General features: G+C 39.0%; 1 protein-coding gene across 2 annotated transcripts; it reads left to right on the top strand.

Moving 5' to 3' along the window:
• The first annotated feature begins 7,502 nt into the window (after positions 1–7,502).
• lpl (lipoprotein lipase) lies at positions 7,503–15,672 on the top strand. 2 transcript variants are annotated; one of them, XM_047375545.1, is made up of 10 exons: positions 7,503–7,754; positions 8,513–8,685; positions 9,945–10,124; positions 10,599–10,710; positions 11,386–11,628; positions 12,062–12,304; positions 12,798–12,918; positions 13,949–14,131; positions 14,227–14,334; positions 14,427–15,672. In XM_047375545.1, the coding sequence occupies exons 1-10, from the start codon at positions 7,649–7,651 to the stop codon at positions 14,476–14,478; spliced, it is 1,521 nt and encodes a 506-aa protein (XP_047231501.1). In that variant the 5' UTR covers positions 7,503–7,648; the 3' UTR covers positions 14,479–15,672. The 2 variants fall into 2 exon arrangements, with proteins under 2 accessions (XP_047231501.1, XP_047231500.1); XM_047375544.1 differs by having other exon boundaries at positions 8,474–8,685.
• Positions 15,673–16,733: the final 1,061 nt, after the last annotated feature.

Here is a 16,733-nt window from a genome sequence, read left to right as displayed (position 1 = left end):
TCAGTTTCACCAGTTCTGTCACGAGGAATGGACCAAAATTCAAGCGAACTGCTGTGAGAAACTTGTGGAAGGAGATCCAAAATATTTGACCCAAAACATACAGTTTTAAAGGCAATCTTACCAAATGTATGAAAACATCTGAATTTGAAGAAAGTAAAAAAAAACTTATCTTTTAAGATTCTCTCTGTGATTTTTCTGGCATTTAGCAAACAGAAACAACTCTGTTAAAACATAACTGACCTAAATCAGGGAGTTTAGTCTGATTTAATATCAGACAGAAAGGAAAAAAAGTTATATACTTTATATAGTGCATGTTACCATCTGCTTTTAACTGTGATTTATGTGAGAAGGTGAGTCTCTCCTTGGGTCTAGATAAATGTTTTAGTTCACTTTGATTAGAAACAATGTCCTCTAAAATAATTCATACCCTTTGAAAATTTACATTTTGTCACATTATAACCACAACTTTAATTTTACTTACATTTCTTTACTTTTACTCAAGCATTTTTTAAAGTTGAACAAAATCAAATGTTTGTGGCTCAAGAGTGTTTTCAACTTGATGATTTTGGTCTGCATGGCAAAATATTTGGACACCACCGTTCTAGACTAATACAACATAGTATTAGAACAAGTCTTTAGTGGAAAGGACTGGATGGAGAGATGCTGTGAACATTACTCTTCAAGTCTTGTTGCAGATTCTCAGTTGGATTTAAGTCTGGCTCTTCATAACATAATAATGTGCTTTAATACGTTTGGTAGCTCTGGAGAAGACATTGTAAAAAGCATGCCAATAGAGGTTCTGTGGACTGGGGAGGAGGTTCACGTTTCATTAGAAAATGACCACATACAGTCAACACTGGTTTAGATCAAAGCATATTCATGTATTATGATGGTCCAGTCAAAGCCCAGACCTTAGAACATGTAAGAATCTGTGGCAAGACTTTAAAAATTGTGTTCACAGAAACCCTCCATCCAATCTGACTGAGTTTAATCTAATTTGCAAAGAAGAATGGGTTTTAATTTTTTTGTCTCAAACATATCTCAAATGACTTGCAGTTGCAACCATAGTAAAATATGGTTCTACAAAGTACTGACCCAGGTCGGGTGAATATAAATACATGGTACACTTTTAAGATTTATATTTGTAAAAGATTTAGAAAACCATTCATGCTTTTTCTTCCACTTCCAAAATATGCACTATTTTGTGTTTTGTCTATCACATAAAATCCCAATAAAATACTGTACACTGAAGTTGTGTGTTTTTCAAGATCCCTCACAGAACGTTATATGCATTGTTTTTTTTTGTTTGTTTGATGTGGAAGGGCCTGCATCTGTATACCAACCAAAACAGCTCAACATTTGAACTTAACCTGTTTTCCAAGTCCTGCAAGTCATGTTTTTCACCTGAAAAGCTGGTTTGTTCTCTGCAAGTTTGTAAAAAGAGGCCTGCAAAAGAAAAATGACATACAAGCAACCCGGTCAACCAAAGCACACGCACACAATAAACTTCATGCAACAAGTAGTTTGGTTGTTAAACCGCTGGCACAAGTGTTTCAAACAACCCCTTTTTACAGGAGCCATAACTAAAAGACTGAATTAAGGCTGCCCTCACAAACATACGTCTCCTTTAGTTTATTTTACAACCTTATTGAGTCTTTAGTGAGGGACTTGTAAACTCCTACTGTGCAGGCACTTTCTTTTTAGTCACACAGAGGGAATCTGTCTCTTTCTGAATGGGCCATTGGAATCAAGAACCATGTTAGCTCTAATTAGAGGTTTATCTTCAGCTTTTGACCATCAAATAAAACCTCAACGCCTCCTCATTTGAAGGTCTTTTTGATGTTCTGTTGTGACTCGGAAGATATGCAGAGAAAAATGAAGGTGGAGACGTACAGATAAAGAGGAACATAGTGTAAAGGGGCCCAACAGGAGAATAAAAATAATTATAGGATGGCCTTGCTCTTGCAGCATCTCAAGCATGCAAGTTAGACGTCAATTTGTTAGGTTGTGCATCCACAATACGGATATGGACTGATAGGGAAGAAAAAAAGGATTTATATTTTGCTGCATGTGGATGAGTAAGACTTTCTTGTTGTGCAGCAGGCTGGATACTTTGGAGTAACATTCTGAGACGACACACACTATGCATCTAAACACAGCACTATCCACATCAAGTAGAAGGAAAAAATTAAGCATCATTATGAGAAACCCTTTTTAGTTTTTCCCAGAATCATTTCTCTGTGACTTATCATAATAAATGTTTGCTCCAAGCTGTTTGTTTGCAGGTTCATCAACACAGGTTCATGTGGTTTACATTACACAATAAAAACATATAGCTTAACTTTACTATGTTGTCATAAAGGCTTCACTTGCACCTGTAACTTCACCTGCAGATCTTGAGTGTCTCTTCAGAGTACTTTTACATCCTGTAAACAAATGTAAACCTAGCAGGCATAAGACAGACAACAGAGAAACAGGTGGAAAATATTTACGACAGATTTTAAAATTTGCAACTAGATCTGAAACACCAGCATATTAGTGAAGTTGGGTCCCTGGCTCAGATCTGATCAGCGGCTTCGGACCGTCAGACTGTGCAGACACGGTAAATGTGAATCAACTGTGTTGTCTTTGGGTTTGAGATCCTATCGTGACAAAAGCAGCAACAGGAAAGTGGAGGCAATCTGTTTTTTCCCGTAAAGATCCCTTTGATTTCCTTTAAGGAAAAGCAAACTGAATCATTTGAAAGCTAAAAACAAAACTGTCTTCTTCTTGCATTTTGAGTCTGTTGGTATCTCTGACCCCCTGGTTTACTCTATTTACCTAATGTGATTTCTTCTGAGTCACAACAACCCCCAAGCAGCTGAGAAGCCTCTAGATAAAGTAGCTAAAAACATTTATGAAGTTAAACGTAACTTGGAGGCTGTTGTTGGTGTGTGTATCACACAGTAATTCAGCCTAGCTGTTTATCACTGCTGGTCTATCTCTGGATCATGAGACAGAAACTGAAATCCCAAATGGAGGAATGGGTGTTGCTCCTCTGCCTAATCGCTGGGTTGGACCCACTCGCCGGTCCATAAGCATCACCTTCTCTACCAACACATACAAACAAACTGTAGTAATTTACAGTGGATGCAGAGAACAAATAAACATGTCCCCTGACATTGAAATGCAGCTTGGACCTCTGGATTCACATAAATGTTGGCAGCTGCAAGTCACATAAGCCTGTATGAGGTGTTTGTTTGGCTTCTGATGTGTGTCTGTGGTAAACAAGCCCACAGAGACCCCATGACCTAACTGGTCAGATCTATTTTGCCGACAAAACTGATTCACACACCTTTAGGCACCTGGTAAAAATCTTAGGTACACATTGCCAATTGATTGTTAACTCAAATAGGATTTTAGTCAGTCAGAGCAGCCACTCTATGCATTTAAGCATCTAGATGAGCTGAAGACAACTTGCTAACACTCAAACTGGGATGCAGCATGGGGAAGAAAAAGGATTGAAATTATTTTAAAGATGGAGTTGTGTGAACAAAATTGACTTGTTGATGTCAGAGGTCAGGGCAGAATAAATACCATCTTTGTGTGAAGAAGATGTCGAACCTTGAAGCAGATGGGCTACAGGAGCTAAAGTCCACACCGGGTGCCACTGCTGTCAGATATACACAGGAAACTGATGCTACCTTTCACAAAGATCATGTGCAGTATTCGAGACCTTTCTCACCGATTTTAACGGTGATAATAATCAGCATTGATGGGGTTTGTTCCATGTCTGAGTTTATGCAAAACACATTTGACACATTTTTAACTTTTACTTTCACAGTAGATAAGAAACACGGCATATTTCTGTGCAATGATATGAATGCATTCTATCTACAGTGCTTTATATTGTTCATTAGTCTCTTTTGCCTTCAGGGCGATGTAATGACATACTCGGTCAATGTAAAACCCTAATGCTTGTAACAGCTCTGGAGGTGCCTCTGTACTCTAAAGGAGCATAACAAAGGGTTTGCAGGGCAGGCATGGAGTGTGCATGGTGTCTCCAGATCTTGTTTTTATTTCCTGTGATTTGATATGAGAAGGGGATGTACTTCTCAAGAGGTATGAGGGTGTCTTCTGGAAATCCATTGTTGTTCCAAAGCTGTTTTGGACTTTTCACTCTGGGCCAGCCAATGAGAAAGGGGGACTCTGTACAACACCCACAAAGCTCTCATGTATGTGAGAGATCCTGAATGTATGGACGGATTATCAGACAGTGGGCCCCAGCCTGAAAGCACACGATCCCCAACACCCATCCTTATTACAAAGGAGAGAGGCAATCAGTTTTATTGTTTCACTCTTTTTACTTTACTTTACTTTTATGTATATTTGCATCATTTTCTGCTCACAGCTTTGTCTTCCCTGTGATTTCTACATTTAGTATAAGTAATATGTCACGTTACTTATTCATATGTTTCAGGCGAAACAGTCCTCTCAAATTCAAAAAGCGATGTTAAACCTTTTCCTCTTTTCAATGTACACAGGAAACATCTGTGTTCCTGCCATAGTAGGTAACAATACAAATACAGCAGTGTATGCCATACAAGAGGCTCAAGCCAACAGAGCAGCTGCATGGGGCCCCCACACTTACAGTGGGGCCCCACAGAGAAATGGAGCTTTGCCAGTTGGACCATGAATATTTTCCTCAGAATAAAAGAACCTGCTTCTGATTATAGTGTCCACATTCTGGAACATTTTAATAGTAAAATGTTTTTAATGTTTTCACGTTGCACTTTTGCACATCATGCATTTACCAAGAAGGTAGAATTTACTGGCACACAATTTAAAACTGCTCTGATAGAGCAGTCTCCCAAAGCCCCTCGTTCACTTCTATTACACATATAGCCCGAAGGAAGTGGAGCCGTTTCCTGCCAGAAAATGTTCATCACTTCATCTGCCTGATTGTCTGGGATCTAAAAAGACGCTGCAGTCAAGGACAAAGGCCTGCGTACATGGGTCGTGTGTTTAACCCCTGCACCTATGCCGTGCCCCGAACTTCAAAGTATTTTATTTTGGTTTTTATGTGACAGACCAATAGAAAGTAGTGCTCAGTAGTATTGTGTGATGTGGGATGAAGATGATACCAATAATACAAATCTGAAAAGTGTGCTACATGTGCTGCAACTATAGCTGCAGGCCTCTTGGGGTGCATCTCTTCCAGCTTTTTTCAGGGTTTTGTGCGATGTTCATTTTCACCCCACACAACATTGTGCATGGTGGCCCAAAGATTCAGTTTTGGTCTCTGCTGGCCAGAGCACCTTCTTCCACATGTTTACCATGTCTTCTACATAGCTTGTAGGAGGACACAGCAAACACCTGAATGATATTACCTACTACCACCAGATTCTCCCCCTTGATCTGTGGATCTCTGTGGCTCCTCCAGAGTTACCATGGGCCTTTTAGCTTCTTTGGGAAAGAATGTTCTCCTTGTCAGATTTGTCAGTTTAGTTTTACGGATATGTCTCGATAGGTTTTGTTATGCCCCAACTGTTCAATTTTGAGATGCTAACCCTGCTTTAAACACATCCACAATTTTATTCATGACCTGCATTAAGAGTTCGCTGGTCTTCAATTCAATTCAATTCAATTCAAAAATACTTTATTAATCCCAAAGGGAAATTAAATGTTGTTATAGCTCATATTATGTAGGTTTCTTCAAAGAGCCGTTGTAGATGCTGATGGCTGTGGGCAGGAAGGATCTCCTGTAGCGCTCCGTCTTACAGCAGATCTGAAGAAGCCTCTGACTGAAGACACTCTGTTGTTGTAGGACAGTCTCATGAAGAGGATGCTCAGGGTTCTCCATAATGTTCTTCATTTTATGAAGAATCCGTCTTTCCACAATGATCTCCAGAGGTTCCAGAGGAGTCCCTGGTTCTGATGCTGCTTCCCCAGGAGATGATGGTAGAAGAGATCACACTCTCCACAACAGACTTATAGAAGATATGCAGCATCTTGCTGCAAACACCAAATGACCTAAGCTTCCTCAAGAAGTACAGTCTGCTCTGTCCCTTCTTGTAGATGGCTTCACAGTTGCATCTCCACTCTAGTCTGTTGTCCAGGTGAACACCGAGGTATTTATACTCCTCCACCACCTCCACTTCTTCTCCCATGATAGAAATAGTTTTTGACTTATTCCTGTTTCTCTTAAAATCTACAATCATCTCCTTTGTTTTAGTCACGTTCAAAATGAGATGATTGTTTCCACACCATGCCACAAAGCGATCCACCACCTTCCTGTACTCAGCTTCTTGTCCATCTCTGATCCACCCCACGACTGCCGAATCATCCGAGTATTTCTGCAGATGACAGGAGTCTGTCTTGTACTGGAAGTTTGAGGTGTACAGAGTGAAAAGGAATGGTGAGAGTACAGTCCCCTGTGGTGCTCCTGTGCTGCTGACTACCTGGTTAGACACACAACCCTTCAGTCTTCATAGCTTGTTCTCCAATTACAGAAAAGCTGAATTTTTACAGATATTTATTTACTCACAGGTGGACTGTGTTTACTAATTATGTTGGATTTTTCTTAAGGGTATCAGGATAATGGCTGAATGCAAATGCATGACAAACTATTCAGATTTTTGTTTTTTTAAATGTTGGAAACCATTTATCTTTTTCCTTCCACACCACAATTATGAACTATGATGTGTTGGTGTATTACCTAAAGACCCAATAATATACAATCAGATTTTGTTTCTAACATGGCAAAATGTAAAAAAGATCAAGAGGTATAAATATTTTTTGCCAGGTACAGCACCAGGAGAAATATTTATAAACAATATAGGTATTTTTAATTTAGATATTTTTAGACATTTGTCAAAATTTGATATTTTCCAGAATGAAAACAATTTAAAGTTAAATCAATCCATTGTCTAAACCCGAGCGGAGGGGTAAACCCTGAACAGATCACAAGTCCATCACAGGACAAACAACCATGCACTCACTCACACTAAGGGCAATTTCAAGAGACCAGTTGAACCAGCAATCATGCAGAAAGACCCTGGCCAGGATTCGAACCCAGGACCTTCAATGTCAACAATTGCCACCACACATCCATAAAAACAAAACGTTTCCCACACATAAAAAATGCCGGTTGTGATAAGATTTTCTTTAACTATCTTGTTTATTCTGTGGTTTATTCTATTTGTTATTATATTTGTAACATCCTAATGTAGGCCTTTGATAAAAATACCACATAATTTTGCTAACAGATTAAAGGAAAACCTAATGTAATCACTAAAATCAGACAAACTGACAGTTGGGAGCTGACACCAACGACACTCTGTATATGAAACCTTCTGCTTCTGCCAGGGCCCCCGCTTTCCTCACAGCAGGATGACAAACCTCCTCTCAGGGTTTTTTTTAGAGCAGGGACAAAGTTAAGTCTCCGCCCCCAAACCTCCAGCCAACCACGCTTAAGTATTCAAATAAGCCACCCATTAAGATGACCTGCTGCAGCAACTGTTACAGACCATAAGGAACTTCACCCTTAAACCACAAACAGCACACCACTTTGTCACCGGTGCTTTGGGTTTAAGTGGAACTATTCGACCAACCAAAAAATAACTTTAAAATCAGGACATTCAGATTAAAAGAAAAACTCAGCAACAATATGGGAAAAGAAACGTTTTGCTTTTTGACCATTTGGATAACTTTGGGAAACATCCATGCAACTTTTTCCTTAGATCTTGAACCCACCACCAACTCAACTGTTTTTGGTAAGAGCCCTATTCCTTCTAATGAGATGTACAGTTTTAGATGGATCCAGGAGTAAGGATAAATGTGTGGATAGCGGGTTAATGACTGCATGCTGGTCCACTTTTGACCGGTAATAACCCTTCCTTTAAGAAGAGCACAGGTCGGCACCTCATTTCACAGCATTCAGCTCCATGTGTGCATGAAGAAAAGCTGCTGGCAGGAGTTTTTTGTCTGAGGGTAGATAAGAAGAGGGAGGAGACTTAGCTTTTAGATTTAGAAAATAAATTCTTTACATAATAAGGTTAATTTAGCTTTAGGTAAAAAAAAACAAACTTTGAGCACAATTAACGCGGTGAATTTTAGTTAGACTTGCTTCTCAGACTTTTATCTCTGATCCATTAAAAACACTTACTTTATTTAAAGGCACATTTGAAAAATACGCACTTAGTTATCTGGTTTTACTTTCATTTAGAAATAAGTGTACATGTCTGTGCGTCTTTGTGAGAGTTTTCCCGGTAAAGATTTAGAAAAGCCAAAAAGGGGCGAACATGCCTTATGACTCTTAGATTTGAGTGCAAAGATGAGCTGCCACTTGTGCGTAAAAATCTGTTGTTGACATTAAACTTACGTACACATTTTCTCTAATAACAGTCAAGTCAACCAGATGTTCCAAAATCTATGTGAATGATTCAAAATTATCCCAGTCCATCTTGACAGATCAGATTTTGTGTTTGTTTAGCAACAGTAAACAGCACAGTCACCGATGCGCCTCTTCCAGCCACCACCGAATGGATGACGGATTACACTGACATCGTGTCCAAGTTCTCCCTGCGCACCGCCGAGCTCCCAGATGATGATATGTGCTACATGGTGGCCGGCAGACCAGAAACCATTCAAGAGTGCCAATTCGATGCTGAAACTCAGACCTTCATTGTGATACATGGCTGGACGGTACGTGACACTAAACTAACTTTTTACGTGCATACAAAGCTTAAAAACGTCTTTTCTGCGCAGCTGTGTTTGGCAGCGAAACCTGAAATTGCATCACCAATACCCGAGGGACATATGTTGGTAAAAACATGAAGTACAGCCAAAGCAGTGCAGAAAAAACAAATTGTCAATGCATGCATTTTCTGCTGTAATTTGATTTAAAACCAGTCATGCTGCACAATTTGAACCTGATGATACCTTGGCCAGCCTCCAGCAACAGAACACAGAGGTAGTGCTGAATCAATCACGCCATTTGGCAGCTGAGCTGACCATGTGTGCACCTCACCCATATGTTTTTCTGGGTTAAAGGAAATAAGCTACTGTGAAAATACCACAAATGGGGTAAACATTAAACATATTGTTTAAATTATATAAAAAAACGCACTTTGGTGAGTTTTTTTGCAAGATTTTTTACAGCTCATAATTATCTGTACATGATCGAAGTTGTCAAATGGATCTCGCTGAATGCCAAGAATCAATACAAATATATATCAATATTAAATGCCAGAGAAAATGACCAGTTTTCTCCAGCTGTATGAAGAATAGACAAAGGCAGCCCTGCCTATTAAGTTGTTGCTGTTCGCTGCCTGTCAGATGGCTGAAATAATTTAATTTAACCTTTCCCTTGCTTACAAGAAAGACAAAGTCTCAGAAAACAGAAGGAGTCATAGTGTGGAAACTAAAGGAGTCAACATGTCTGTTCACCAGCTGGAGCAGATAGCCTGACTAATTTTAACCAGCTGACATCTGCTTGGTATATCTGTGGTGCATTTAAAGAGCAGAATGGCAAAAAAGAGAGAATGTTAAGTTCAGTTTGTTGTTCAAAAGTGTGTATTCAATATAAAAAAACAACTATGGTAGCAATATTATAACTATGATATGCTATATTATTTTAGCAGCAGTTTGAGTATTTGTTGCTTTTCTGTTTAAATTAAAGCAATTAGATCATGTGATTCTCAAAAACCGCAGAAACCGATTCCTTGACGTGGCTAACTACTGTTGAGAAACTGATATGTTACATATTCAAGTTTGGTTACACAAATAAAATGTTATGCTTTAACATTATTTACAGTTAGTTGAAACATTAGGCGTTAACAACATAAAACATGACTTTTTAGCTGAAGTTTAAACAAACTGTAGCAAAATGCAATGAGAAGATGTTCCTTTTAATTATATGTAAGTCACCATTACACCTACTGTTTTTATGTCTGTCCATGCAGGTAACAGGAATGTTTGAGAGCTGGGTGCCCAAGCTGGTGTCCGCCCTGTATGAGCGCGAACCAAATGCCAACGTGATCGTGGTGGACTGGCTGACCCGTGCCAACCAGCACTACCCAACCTCTGCAGCCTACACCAAGCTGGTTGGTCGTGATGTGGCCAAGTTCGTTACCTGGCTTCAGGTGAGCTGCTACACTCTCTCTGCATACGCTTTTGCGTGCTGTACATATAACATGTGAATATGCTGGTGGAGACTTTAGATCAATGACTAAAATATTTTCCTTATGATGTAATGCTCTGTCCCCAATGAGCCCATGTGGTTAAATTGTTCCATGGTTTATGATTTCAAATGCCTATAAACACATTTTATAGTCATGTCTGTGGCTGTTGTTGTAAGGCTCAGTGTTAGCGAGTGCAGCATTTGCAACACCTTAAAGCTTGCCCTTTATTTGCATAACTTAAAACTTTAAAAGCTAGCTAGAATTTGGCATAGCATGAAATTGCACAAAATCTCTGTTTTGGATTGTGTCCCAGATTCTTCCATGCTTCAGACCCTTGCCAAGTACAGCTTGCATTTCTGCAGGCTTCCCTTTAAATCATGTTGAGTAGCATAATATGCTACCTTGCACTCCATTCACCTGTTTGTTGCCTTGCAGAAAGAGCTGCAGTTGCCCTGGGAGAGGATTCACCTGCTGGGATACAGTCTGGGAGCACATGTGGCCGGCATTGCTGGAGACCTCACTGACAATAAGATCAGCAGGATCACAGGTGACTCCTGTTAAATGATTATCAGGGTTCCTGTACAGAATGGAAAAGTCTATTATTTCATTTAAAGGATCCATTATATTTATTCGATTTATTTATGAAAATGGATAAAAAGGTCTGGGAACTTTGGAAACCTGACTCTGGGAAATAACAGAAATGTAGGAACCTTGGATTATCATCTTCACTCAAAAAATGGCACAATACAGCCAAGAAAATTTTGCAGCTATAAACTTTTTAACATGCTGTTTGGTTCTTTTAATATAACATGTAGTCCCTAAGGTTAGGGACGCATACCATAGTATAATGACTGAACCACTGTTCTCTGCACAACAAATAACGTAAACCTAATCTGTCAGCCTCTACATTCCAGACCTCCATTGTATGTGTGCATACAGTCAATTTGTGTCAGATTAGAGCTCTGTTTTACCTCTATGAAGTTGATCCAGCTTTGAAATCTCTCTGACCTGCTTCCAATAATGGTGTGTTTATTGGGTCTGAGAGCAATGGGCCATTAAGCAGACTCAGTCTTTGCCTCACATTGTCAGAAAGAGGTCAGACTGAGCACAGACTTTCAAGCCTTAATCAATGGTTTGATACATAAGCGTTCCAAATCCTAGCATTTTATCTCCAATCATGTTTATCTCCAAAACTAATGAATTGTGCCTTTTGCTTATCCAGGTCTGGATCCCGCTGGTCCTACCTTCGAGCACGCAGATGAGCAGAGCACTCTGTCCCGAGGCGATGCCCAGTTTGTGGACGTCCTGCACACCAATACAAGGGGCTCTCCAGACCGCAGTATCGGCATCCAGAGACCTGTTGGTCATATCGATATTTACCCCAATGGTGGAACCTTTCAGCCAGGTTGCGACATTCAGAATACCTTGCTGGGGATTGCATCAGAAGGAATCAAGGGCCTCCAAAGTATGTGACTTGTAGTTAAAACCATATTTTTTGTAGGGATAATGAAAAGCACCTGAATTAGCTTAATTTTAAATTCGACCAGTTTTAAGAACATTGTATTGTGAACAGATTTAAATCATAATACGTAAGTTTGCGTGAAGTCAGCAAGGTACTTGCTAAAATAAAAGGTTTCAAGTTTACAGTTAAAGTTTTTTTTCTCCAGTCATAACACTTCAAGCTAACACAAAGTGTGCCACAGCAATGAGTGCTTTCCTTGATATTTTGTTGGTTCCTGCTTTCAAAAAGCAGAACCTAATTGTGGATGCTTTCTGGGTTCGCTTTTGTGACAATCTGTGAATAAAAAAAGGACCCCAGGAAATAATATTCTGACTTTGCATTGCATCATCTGTAAAAACTGAATAAGCTTGATGCATTCTCTGCTTTTTTTGTGCAGATATGGATCAGCTTATCAAATGCTCCCATGAGCGCTCTATCCACTTGTTCATCGACTCCCTGCTGAACACCCAGCAACAGAGCATGGCCTACCGCTGCAACTCCAAGGACGCCTTCAACAAGGGAATGTGCCTCAGCTGCAGGAAGAACCGCTGCAACAAGCTTGGCTACAACATCAACAAGGTCCGCACGACCCGCAGTGCCAGGATGTATCTCAAGACACGCGATATGATGCCATACAAGGGTAAATATTAACTGAAATGGTATAAATCTAAAGTAAACATGACTTTTTTCATGCGTTTCCTGCAGGAACAGAAAGGAAATGTATTTTACTACTGTGTCTGGACATGCTAAGAGTAACTGTAATTCCTTGGAGCCAGCAGTGAAATTAATGGAATTAGTGGTGATATACTGGATATAGTTTGTAGACACTTAATACAGCTTCACAAGTAGAGCACGTTACAGGCATTCACGAGGTCATGGGTATTTTAGTTGCTAAGTATGCTGAAGTAAAGAGATACCTATACAGTACTTTAGCAGTGGAAAACTGCTTTTTTAGGAATCACAAATCTGCAAACAGCAAATGTGTAAACATTTACTTGTTAAATAGACACATGCATGCTTGACACCCAACTAGAAGACATTTATCTGTGTTTAAAGCTCCAACCTAATGTAAAATAAAGCCTAAATAGTGTTATGACATTTAACTGGAAGTGAATCTTCTGTCCATCTTGCAGTTTTCCATTACCAAGTGAAGGCACACTTCTTCAGCAAGGACAAAATGAGCTTCAGTGAGCAGCCAATAAAGATTTCACTACATGGAACCCATGGAGAGAAGGAGGACATCCCTATTGTCCTGTACGTATGTGAAACTGCTCATATTCAACACAAAGAAATGCAACTTGGCAAAAATTTTGCTTGTCAGCATATGCTTGTAAAAATGCACCGATCAGAGATTTTGATGCCAGGTTTTGTATTGGTATGACCTGTTGATACTGATTTTAGCCAATTTTTCTTCAAGAACTGTGAATAATTCCCTGTTTTTATAAACGGAACTTGTAACTGTCCTAACAATAAAAAACTCAGTAAAATAAGTCAACACATTTCTCAAGAACAGCAGAAGGCTATAGAGATGTTTCATTGATTCACTGAAAATCCACAAATAAAATCTGTCGGTTCAATGGACAGAGGTGTCTATAAATATCAGCAAAGTAAAAAGAAAGAAAAGCATATCTCATTTACTCACAGCCACAATACATGTTATAGCTGGCTGATGTTTTTTTTTATGTATACTTATTTTTATATATTACTAAATCCAAAAGTAATTTAAATAGGTGCTGTGTTCAACTTATTATTTAAGAGGAAAGAGGTCTGATTCACTGTTATGGGTTTGATAGACAAATCATTCATTCGTAACTATATAGCCTGTAGCAGCCTTTCTACAGCTGATCACTAATAATTTCCACCAGGACTCGAGGAGATGTCACACTGTGTGTATTAGAGAGCAGGTGATGTTTCACAGCTCTGCAGCAAAACAGGATTTCACAAATATTTCTGCAAAAAATGCCAATATTTTCTTGCACAGCATGTCTGACAGCATGCCTCTAGAACCTCCTTGCACCTTTTGAGCTTTTTTTGACTCCAACAACTCAGTGATACTAACTTTAAGTCTTCTTCCTTCCACACTGAAGAGCATTGTGCTCAGTTTGACCTAATAGAAACTAAGAACAAGAAAGATGTTATTTTTTGGACTCTGACTTGCCAAGGCTGGCTAAGCATAAAATTGGAGAATTCTGGTTGGAGGCCAATTTTTCAGTGCGCCTTTATATGTAATAACACCAGTCTGATGTGCCTAACTCTGAATATATTTCCTCCTTTAACCTATCAGGCCCACCCTGGATGACAACACCACCTTGTCCTTCCTGATCACCACTGATGTGGACATCGGTGACCTGATGATGGTCAAGATTCGCTGGGAGAAGGATGCACTCTTTAGCTGGTCCGACTTTTGGGGCAGCAGCAAATTTCACCTCCGAAAGCTCCGCATTAAGTGTGGGGAGACTCAGTCCAAGTAAGTTCCAGGTCATCACAATAAACACAAAGCTGCTAAAATGTATGCACTCGAGAAGCTTGATGACTTAAGATATGTGTTCTGTGTGAATTCAGGGTGATCTTTAACGCAAAGGAAGGAGAGTTTGCTTACCTCATCAGGGGAGGGGAAAATGCAGTCTTTGTCAAGTCAAAAGAAGACAAACTGAGTCGTAAAGAAAGACAGTAAGTTACCGTCACTGATCTCTGAACAGACTCAGTCTAGATGAACCATCAGGAGCGTCATGTCTGATGTCTTCATCTTTTCTTCCCTCCAGGATGCACAGACTTAAGACGCAGGGCACTCTTTTCGGTCAGAAGGAAGCATGAAGAAAACTTGACATAACTCATCGAACACATCAGCCATCTCTACTTGCATAGCCAAAGATGGACAGCACACAGAAACACTGGGGAATCATCTGCAGAAACCTGGACTCTTAGTGAATACTCTTCTATTCTTATTTCTCCCCTGAGCACCCAATGAAACCAACCCAACCTCATCCACAGTTTATGAAATCACTCTCTATGCTTCCTGTGTCTCATTTAAAATTCTGCTGCTGCAAAAATGTTACTGGGTTCATTTTTGATGATGTACACATGTCCACTTTGAGTAGCTTTCGCTGCTTTGTAATAATTGTTTATGCTCATATATCCTGTATGTACTGTTTTTACTGACTGATGTATTTCAGAACCCTGAAATGATGTGTTTCCTTTGCCTATGTGAACTTGGATTAATGAAATGATTCATAGTGATAGGCATAATCATGGCACATTTCTGTGTTTGTTTTGGCTTTCTAATCAATCATTTTGTTGCAACAGTTTGACTTTTTTTTTTTTTAACCACTAATTGCCAGAAATCGACAGGGACCAAAGAAACATTCGTTATCTACTGAAGTCAATCACAGCATTCCTTGTAAATACTGTAATCAGCATCAGCGATCTTTTCTTTTTGAACATGAGCCATGTGTTAACACCTAATCTCTTGAAGTCTTGTTTGTTCTTTGATTGTACTGGTTTTTGTGTCACTGGTCAGCATTTAGTTGGCAAAATAGGTCAGGATACATTCTATTAGGGATTTGCATTCTTTCATTTTGGTATTTTTTTATTATGGTAAATCACAGCCACTCGTTTAATCATCCAGAAACAGAGTTCCACCTCACAGATGACCTCAGTTCAGAACACCAATTTATCTTAAAAGAAAATCACAAAGCAAGCCTTTAAAATCTGTAATGGGAAATTATTTCCACCATACATCTCAAGAAGAAGACTTCGTACTGTATTTATTGATTGTAGATTTATACATTTGTATATGAAGCTGTAATATATGTTGACAGGCTTGCATTGCTGTTTGTATTTCTATAAATGAAGCATTTTTAAATGTTTTTCATGGACAAGGCTTTGGACGCATAGATCAGATTGAGCTCCATGCCAGCTGCTGAGTCCATTGAGTTTTTTTAATGAACTGAACTGTTCAGAAGAAAGAGCCCAGGAATGGTTTAATAAAGCACTACACCTGCATCTAGATTTCCCTTCCTGCTCAAGTTACTTTTGAATAATTATTAAATTTACAAATACATTGGACTGTGGGGGTTGCACAGAAAGTTAACTAGGGCCTGTCTGACTGGTGTTTCCCACAGGTGGACCCTGTTTTATTTATATAAAAAAAAACAGGCTTTAAATTTTAAGGAAATCGGTATAACATACAATGTGCGTAAAGAAACACTAGGATTTTTGGCTGTTAAACCCTCATTCTGAATACAATTACCTGCTAATAAGACAGGACACAAATGGCTCAAAAAAAAAAAAAAAGGTTTCAAAGGAGGAGGATGGCAAATAACTATGCAAAAAAGCACACCTGTTTCCAATCTGAATGGATAATTGACCTAACATGCATATTTGGCAACTATTGTAGGAAGCTGGAGTATCTGAGGAATATCAACACATACATGGACTTGCAAGCTCCACGCAGAAAGGCTCCAGCACTGCCATGCAGCCCAAAAACAGACAAGAAAAAAGAAAAAACAGCAAGCTGGAAAAATAAGAGAAAACAAGAACATGAAACAAAAGTACTAAGCAGAAATTATGATGAGCTACACAATAAATGGAAAAAGACATAGATATGGAAAATCATGAAAAACAATACAAGACCACAGAAACCATAAAAAACCCCATTAAAACCATAAATGTTTAATTCTGACAAGGTCACTATGACAAATTTCAATATCATAAAGCCTTTTACTAAAAACATATGTACATTTGCTTTTTTATGCTTGCACAGAATAAAAGGGATTTACAGAGCACAAGGTACCAGGCATGACACTAAAACACAGATTTAAAAATCAACAAATTGAAGAGATACAATATAAGAGAATGAAATTGTAATACCATTAGCAAAAAAAAAGTCAAAACAAAAGATATACAAAAGATAAATTCTAACTTACCAAATTACTATTTATGAACTTTTTCAAACAGTTTTAGGAATTGCAGAGGGACTCTCTGTGGACCGTACACAAACTAAAGTATTTCCTTTTGTAGTCGCTCTAGCAACAACCGGAAAACAAGGAGCAAAGGGTTCTTATGTGTTA

This window comes from Girardinichthys multiradiatus, chromosome 9, assembly GCF_021462225.1.
Source record: "Girardinichthys multiradiatus isolate DD_20200921_A chromosome 9, DD_fGirMul_XY1, whole genome shotgun sequence".
NCBI classification, from domain to species: Eukaryota; Metazoa; Chordata; class Actinopteri; order Cyprinodontiformes; family Goodeidae; genus Girardinichthys; species Girardinichthys multiradiatus.
Note: the sequence above shows the minus strand (reverse complement) of the source record. Positions and strands in the feature narration are given on the sequence as shown.